General features: G+C 62.2%; 1 protein-coding gene across 1 annotated transcript; it reads left to right on the top strand.

The window, feature by feature from the left end:
- The first annotated feature begins 347 nt into the window (after positions 1-347).
- On the top strand, positions 348-7,373 carry R3HDM4 (R3H domain containing 4). The gene is made up of 8 exons (XM_084221216.1): positions 348-507; positions 2,621-2,775; positions 2,889-3,007; positions 3,479-3,602; positions 3,981-4,066; positions 5,689-5,774; positions 6,072-6,127; positions 6,732-7,373. The coding sequence occupies exons 1-8, from the start codon at positions 464-466 to the stop codon at positions 6,833-6,835; spliced, it is 774 nt and encodes a 257-aa protein (XP_084077342.1). The 5' UTR covers positions 348-463; the 3' UTR covers positions 6,836-7,373.
- Positions 7,374-7,999: the final 626 nt, after the last annotated feature.

Raw genomic sequence — 7,999 nt, 5'->3', positions numbered from 1 at the left:
GCGGCCGCAGCGCCGCCTCGCGGACGGGCGGGGGAACGACGCCGGGCAGGGCGCGGGCCCCGGTAGAGCCGCGGAGGGGGGGCGGTTAACGGGGGGCAACGGGGGGTTTAACGGGGGTTAACGGAGGTTAACGGGGCTTTAACGGGGGTTAACTGGAGGCTCACGGGGATTAACGGGGGAGGTCTCGGAGGACAACAGGGATTCACGCGGGGTTAATGGGGTCCGGCAGCCGTCGAGCCCCGGTTCCAGGGGCTCCCCGAAGCACCGCCGGTGCCCCACCTCCCGCGACGCCCGGGGCGGGGTTCTCGTGCCCCCGCCCCCGTGACGTCACTTCCAGCGGGCGGTGCCGGGCCCGGTGCCGCCGGTGCTGGCCGGGGGTGGAGGAGGTGGAGGGAAGTCCCGGTTCCGGTCCCGGTCCCGGTTCTGGTCACCGTCCCGGTTCCGATCCCAGTCCCAGCGCGCCATGGTGGTGCTGCGGGGCGGCGCGGGCCCCGAGGAGCCGTTCCCGTGAGTGCGGGCCCGGGGCCGGGCGGGCCGTGGGGCGGTCGGGCCGGGCAGGAGCCCCCCGGGCTGTCAGTGCGGGCGGGGAGCGGCGGCGGCGCCTCCCGGGACAGCCCGTCCCCAGCTCCCCGGCCCCGGCGGCGGTGTCAGAGCGGAGCCCGGGACCGGCATAATAAGCCTTATAATTAGTGTTTATCCCCTCGAGGTCACCCGGTGCTCCCGGTCACCGGGGCTGGCGAGCCGGTGCTGCCGGGGGTGGGCTGGAGACCCCCGCTCCTGCACGGGTGTACCGGGGGCTCGGGACGCTGCGGGACGGAGCTGTCCCTGCCAGCCCCGGCTGTCCCGCGGCGACTTTGCTGCGTTCTGCTGCCAAAGGGTCAATGACAGGAATAGGTCCGAAATCCCCCGGCAGAGAACGAGTTCCTCTTCCAGGCGCGTTCCCTTCCTGGGAACGGGACAGGAGGAGAGGGCAGGAATCTGTCTGTCTGTCTGTCTGTCTGTCTGTGCTCCGGTGTCCCGGCCCATTGCCCCGGGGTCAGGTTTGCTGTGGTCCCCCAGCAATGATCCCTCCTGGGGTCCCATCTCAGCCTGGCACGGGACCCTGGCTCAGAGGGCACCGTCGCTCATCTGACCCGGGTCACTGGCCCGAGGTCACTGTCCCCTGTGAACCTCCCTCCAGGTTGGCACTGGGTGGAGGTGGCAGTGCCAGGGCAGACGTGGCAGTGCTGGGCGCCAGGGCAGCCACAAACAGCCCTGGAGGCTGCAGGAGGAGAGTGGAGTGTGGCTCAGCCCCTTCCCCTCCCAGCCACGGGGGGTCCCGGGGGTGCTCCCACCCTGCTGACCCTGGGTTTTGACACCTCTTTTGGGGCTGTGCTGGCTGCAGGGAGTGCCGGGCTCGCAGCTGTGTACTCAAACCCCCGAGCTGGGGCCAGCGTAAGGTGACTCCCTCTGTTTATTCAGGTTTTTGTAACCGTCTTTGTATCACAACTTGATCCACCAGCCCTGGTTGCTGGCTGTGGCAGGTTGGGTTACTGCTCCCCACCCGTCCTCTGGGCATTGCCTTGATACCTGAGTCTCTTTTATTCTTTCCAAGCCCACCTTTGCCACGGTTTTCTCTCCAGCTTGGAAGGGGGTGGTTGTTTTTTTTACCCCCCACCCGCAGCCAAGACTGTATCACTGCCCCCATGCAGGAAAAGGAAAAAAAAAAAAAAAAAATCAAGGTTTTGGCGAGGGCAAGCAGCTGGCTGTTAGCCCAGGCTGCAATCGGACAGCACAACCTGCTCTACCCTGTGCCCAGATCACCTCTGTCAGAACCTGATTGCAGGACTGGGGCTCCCAGGATGCTGGAAAGGAGGGGACACGGTGGGGACATGGCCCTGTGGATGGAGCAAGGCCGTGGCAGTGGAAACAGTGGTCACTCTGGGCAGCTCCTTGTGCTGGATGGACAGTCCTGGGGGTTGTTTCAGGGGTGTTGATTTTCTCCCCCACCTTCTGCTGTGCTAAAAAGGAAACCCACACAACCCTGAGGGGAAGCTTCAAGTGAAGGCAGTGAAACTTCCTGTCTTTGGTGTTTAGTAAACTTTGAAACCAGAGCAGTTGCGTGCCAGCTTCTCGCTCGTGGTGTGGCTTCATTTTCCCATAAAATGCCTCAGTTTTATGGTCATTCCTAAGCTGTGCCTGTGACTAACCAGCACATTGACTGTGTTGTGAACAGAGCACCTTTGGGTGCCCCTGGGAGCTGGCAGTGCCAGGCTGGGGTGGTGTTCTTGCTGCCTTCCACAAGGAGTGGCAGGGTTGGTGCCAACCCAGTCGGGACCATGGTGAGCGTGACGTGCATCAGGGGCCCAGCAGGAATGGATCCATCCTTTTGCTTCCTGTGTGGCATGCTTGATTGCCCAGGTTAATTACCCAGGTTAATTACCTGGCCCTTCCAGTGCTGACACACAGCTGCCTTGGAGGTGACAGTGACCCGAGGGGGACAGGTCCCGTGGGAGGATGCAGTGCCATTTGCAGAAACAACAGGGCTGGTGCTCTGGTGCCCCATCTCCCCCCACCCTCCCGCTGCTGTGGCTGCCCCAGGCCCCTCAGGTGGGCTCACCCCTCGTGCTGTGTCCCCCAGGAGGATCGAGGACTGCCTGCCCCTGCTGCAGGACTCCCCCTCCAAGCGGTTCTCGCCGTCCAAGAGGAAGCAGTATTACATCAACAAAGCCATCCGCAACTCCGACCTCATCCCCAGGGCCAAGGGCCGCAAGAGCCTCCAGAGGCTGGAGAACAGTAAGGACCAGGCAGGGGTTCTTCCCCAGGGCAGCCTCCCCTGAGCTGTTCTGGGGGCAAGGGGCCTCTCTGGAGGTGCTTCCCCCCCTCTCAGGCTTTGCTCTTGGCTCCAGCTCGCTACCTGATGACACTTCTGGAGCAGGATGACTGCGGGAGCGACGAGGGAGAGCTCAGCCACCCTGCCACCCCCAGCATCTTCACTGAGGCCTGTAACAATGAGACCTACGTGGAGGTGGGTACAGCCACCCCACTGGCTTGGGGACACTGGTGTGGCGTGTCATGCTTGTAGTTCACTCCTCCATCCCTCTGCCTGCCTGGCCTGAGTGCTGCATCGCAGCTTCTGCCTGGTCTGGTGTCGGGCTGGGATCTGTGGGATCTGCTGCCTTGTGTGCTGGGGGGTGATGGGCTCCTGGGGCCCGTGGGGTGGGGGAATCTCCAGGCAGATCCTCTGCTGGAGAGTTGTGGCTGCAGGGCACCGAGTGCCTGCTGAGCTGCAGCACTTCCTTGCACAAGCCCCTTGCCAAACCCCCATTGCCTCACGCTGGCACCGGGTGTTTTGAAATGTGGCCTCTCCCTGGTGTGGCCTGGGGATGAGAGGGTGAGGAGGGGGCTCATGGGGTGTGGGGAGGGGCCCTGGTGGCCATGCACTGCCAGGAGCTCCGCACAGACCTCTGGAGTGGGGCTGGGTGGCTTCTCTTGTCAGATCTGGAACGACTTCATGAACCGGTCGGGAGAGGAGCAGGAGAGGGTCCTGCTCTACCTGGAGGAGGAGGCCAGGAAGAAGCACAGGAGGAAGCTGCCTGTCAAGAATGAAGACAAGTGGAAAGGTGCTGGGAGGGGACGCAGGGTGGGGACAGCCTCTCCCTTTCCTTCCTTGTGTACATTCTGGGAGGGCTGCACTCACTCCCTGTCAGTGGTGGGGCCAGGGGATGCCTGAGCCCACCCCTGGGTGTGGCAGTGGGGGGGGTTATGCCTGCAGACCCCCACCATGGACCAGGGAGGGTTTGTGGGAGCCAGAAGTGTCTGGGATGACGGGCACAGCAGCCACCCCCAAACCCCCTGTGCTGGGGAGGACATTGCTGCTTTAGGGGTGACTGTGAAGGGAGCCCTGCCTGGCAGCTGGGGGGACACTGGGTCCTCCCAGAAAGTGACACTGCGGGCTCTGGAGCTGTGAGCTGTGCCTAAATCCCCTCTCCCTCCTGCAGAGCTCCCTGCCTACACCCCCCAGGAGTGCTTCCAGCGCATCAGCCGCCGCCTGCGCGCCACCCTGAAACGGGGCCGGATCCCCATGGTGAGCTGGGGACAGCCTGGCACAGCAGGGGTCTGGGGACATGGTGACAGCCTGGCACAGCAGGGCTTAGGGGGACAGCCTGGCACAGCAGGGGTCTGGGGACATGGTGACAGCCTGGCACAGCAGGGCTTAGGGGGACAGCCTGGCACAGCAGGGGTCTGGGGACATGGTGGGCTGGGTGGGACAGGCTGGCACAGCAGAGCTGGGGTGGGTATTGGAATGTTACCAATATTGCTGGACAGGACGTGCCTGAGCTCGTCTGGCCCTTGCTGCTTGACCAAGTAGCAGCCAACTGTGGTGTTTCACCCCAGAGACACTTTTGGCTGGCTTGGAGCTGCAGCTGGGTGCTTGGAGGCAAGTCCAGGCTTGCAGGAGCTCAGGTTTAGCTCTGGCAGAGAAGCTTTAAGGCGATGGGGAAGGAAAGGAGTGGGTTCTGATGGAGGGTTTGGATCCAGAGCTTTATTCTGGCTCAACAGCTCCAACAGAACTCTGAAACCTCGTGGCTGCTGTTCCTTTTAACCCCGGGGAGAGGGGCAGGGAAGGGGCAGGGAGCCACCAGCCAGGTGCAGGAGGGGAGGTCTCAAGGGACAAAGGACACCTGGATGGCCCAGTGCCCCCGGGGATAGAGGGCATCCTTTGAACCTGCCAGTCACTCAAGGCCCTTCTGGAATGGCAGGACTGACAGACAGTGCTGGGAGGGGAAAGGAGAGGTGACTGACACACCTGGGGAAGGTATCTTCAGGGAGAGACTCGGGGTACCTGAGGCAAACCACGACATCACACCGCAGCACTGGGGCTGCCAGGGCTCCCTCCACAGCCTTGTCCCCAGATCTGTGTCCTGACCTTGTGCAGGGCACTGCCACATTTCAGAGCAGCTCCTGGCAACGTGCTCAGGTGCTCGTGTGACCCCGCAGCTGTGGCTGGTTGCAGACAGACATCCAGCTCCCAGCAGATGGGGTTTCCTGGCTCAGTTCAGATTTTTCTGGCAGTTACAGGGCTTTTTTTAGTGGTTGTTTCCCAGTCTCTGTGCAGTGACAGCAGGTGACAGGTGAAGCTGGGTGTGTTTGTGCACAGGGACAGCAGTGGAGCCTTTGGGGTCTTCACAGTGGCCCAGGCAAGGTTATTTGGGACAGCTCTGAGGTGTTTTGAAAGGGGGTAAAAGTGCACCAACTGCTGAGCAGGAAGAAGAGAGGTGAGTGCAGCCCTGCACTTGCTGTACCAGCCCTGGGGGTGCTGGCTCCCTGCTCCCTCTGCTCTGTGGGGCTCTGTTTGTTTTCTCCTGGTGCTAATTAGAGCCTCTCAATGCAGCCTGGGCTCCTCCTGCCTTGTTTGTCTTCAGACGAGACAAGTGTGCTGCTCAGTGTCTCTGGGGTCACAGAGCAGCAGAGCACTGAGCTTTGGCTGCTGTGAGCACCAGGGATGGTGCCAGCCCTTGGCACACACAGTGTGGAGTTGGCAGGAGTTGGATCCTTCCCTGCCTCAGGGGCTGGAGATGGGAGGTTTCTCCTCTCCCTGCTGTCTCCCATCCAATTAACTTGCCCAGGAGCTGCTGGGGAGTCATTTGTGCCAGGGCCGTGCCCACCACTGCCCCTTCCTCTCTGAGACCCTGCCTCTCCTCACAGGGGACACTGGAGGGGCTGGAGGAGGAGCTGCTGGCCTTCTTCTCTGTCACCCCCCACTCTGTCTACACAGCACTGATGGATAACAGGTATTTCCCCATCTCAGGCTCCTGGGCTCTGGGGTTCCCCGTGCCCCAGGGCTGCCCCATGGCTGCAGAGGGGCTTTGGGAGCACAGCACACCCCTGGGCCTGGGTCTCCACCTGGGGACACCCACCTGGCCTGGTCCCCCTGGAGCCCCTGGGGGAGGGAGGCACCTGGGGCTCCCCAGCAGGGCCCTGTGGCACTTTGTGCTCCCCCTCTGCTCTGTGTGTCCCCGGGGGGATGGAGGGCAGGGCAGCCCTTGGGACACCCTGGGCAGGCTCTGACCCTGTCCCCTCTCCCCCAGCTTTGAGAGGCTCCTGCTGCACGCCCTCTGCCAGTACATGGATCTCGTCTCTGCCAGTAAGAGCCCCGTGTCTGCTTGGTTTTAGTTTTGATTTTCACTTTGTTGTTGTTTTTCCCCTTCCCTCCATCACTATCTCTCCTCTCCAGCTCAGCCTTTTCCTCCCTTCCTCCTCCCAGCCCCACCTTGCCCTGGGGCTCACAGATAACCCCGCAGTCCCACCCCCCTCTGCTTCCTCCCCACCAAGTCCCTGGAGGAGCTCCCTGGGTGCACCCGGGGCTGGACCAGACCCAGCTCTGAGAGGAAATTTGGGTGGTCCAGAGCAAGAATCTGCTCGTGGGGTTCCCTCTGCTGCAGCTGCTTCCTCCTCCCAAGGATCAGCCACGCTCTGGTACTGCCCTGGGCGTCCCCAAAGGTTTTGTTGCCACGGCAGGGATGGAATCAGGCTCCATCCCTCCAGAGCAGGCTCCTCTTAGGAGCTGCTTGTGGCAATCAGCCTGAGCACTAATGATGGGGAGCGAGACCCAGGATGGAGGGGACAGAAAACAGGGGAGCCTGTGCTCACCACGAGCCCCAGGGAGGAGGGGGAGGGCTGGGAGCACCGTGTTGGAGACCCCCGAGGAGGGGAGCAAGGTTGTGCTGACTTCTCCATCCCACCCTCAGGTTCGGACATCGAAGGGAAGCGTCAGATGAAAGTGAGCAACAAGCACCACGTGTTCCTGCCCCCGGAGCTGCTGCTCTCAGACTACCTGGGGCAGATGAGCTGATGCCCCCACGGCTGCCCTGCCCCTCCGGTGTCCTCTGCAGCCTCTCCCGGACCCTCCACGGCTCTTCCCCTGCTCCAGCAGCCGGTCCGGGCCGGGGGTTTGTGGCTGTGCCCTTGGGGCGTGCTGGCAGCAGGGTGGGCAGCGCTGCCTGGCATGGGTGCAGAGCAGGTGCCTCTCGCCCGCCCTGCTCCCCGCACGGCCCTCCTGGAACTCTTTGTGTGTCTATTTATAACCCAGGTGTTTTTAAAAATAATCAGGCGGGGCCAGCCTCCCTCCGGCGCTGACGCCCGTGGGGTGATTTGGGTCCAGATTTTTCTGCGGTGAAACAGCTCCTGGCGGCTGCTGAGCAATCGCTGAGCCGGCGGAAGAGCCCCGGGGCTGCCGCGTTCCCGCAGCCCCGTCCGTGCCCACCGGGTGTGCAGGGGGGCTCGGGCAGGGTGGGGTGTGGGGAGCTCCGGGTGCTTTTTACCCCACACCCCGTGCCCTGCCTGCAGAACGGGGCTGTTTTTAAGTGTAATATAGCTTGTGTTTTTTATCACGTGTGTGTTTGTGTATTTACATGTGTGTGTGTGTGTGTGTGCGTGCGTGCTGGAGGGGTGCAGCCCCCTTCGGGGCTCGCTCTGCTTTTCCACAGCTGCCATGGCGGTAGATGGGGCATTTCGGGGGTCCCTCTGTGTGCCCCCCCGTGTCGCTGGCATGTGCCAAGGGTTGCTCTGTCCCACGATGACACCGACTGCCATTAACCGTGGGCACCCCCAGACCCAGGGGAGCCCCTCGCGCCTCCTTCGCTGGTGTGGCTCGGGCACGTTCAGCAACAATAAAAACAAACGGTGCTCCCCTGCTCCGGCTCTGTGTCTCCGTGGGGACGGGGAGGACGAGGAGGAGGCTCGGGGGGGGTTTCGGGGCAGTCGGTTGGGTACGGGATGGAAAAGGCGGGTGAGGAGGGTGCGGGAAGGTGCGAAAAATATGGAACGCTTCACGAATTTGCGTGTCATCCTTGCGCAGGGGCCATGCTAATCTTCTCTGTATCGTTCCAATTTTAGTATATGTGCTGCCGAAGCGAGCACGAATCGCTTTAGGCCCGAAGCGCTATTTAAAGGCCTAGAAATGCAATACAATCATGTTAGGGTGAGTAAAGTGTGGCTCGATACTGAACGCATAATG

The sequence above is a fragment of the Fringilla coelebs genome (assembly GCF_963513975.1).
Source record: "Fringilla coelebs genome assembly, chromosome: 24".
NCBI classification, from domain to species: domain Eukaryota; kingdom Metazoa; phylum Chordata; class Aves; order Passeriformes; family Fringillidae; genus Fringilla; species Fringilla coelebs.
Note: the sequence above shows the minus strand (reverse complement) of the source record. Positions and strands in the feature narration are given on the sequence as shown.

Bases quoted from the DNA above. Each gene is read 5' to 3' on its own strand.
- R3HDM4 (XM_084221216.1), top strand. From the start codon at position 464: ATGGTGGTGCTGCGGGGCGGCGCGGGCCCCGAGGAGCCGTTCCC. The intron at 508-2,620 runs GTGAGTGCGGGC...TGTGTCCCCCAG, and splicing joins GGCCCCGAGGAGCCGTTCCC to GAGGATCGAGGACTGCCTGC. The intron at 3,603-3,980 runs GTGCTGGGAGGG...TCCCTCCTGCAG, and splicing joins GAATGAAGACAAGTGGAAAG to AGCTCCCTGCCTACACCCCC.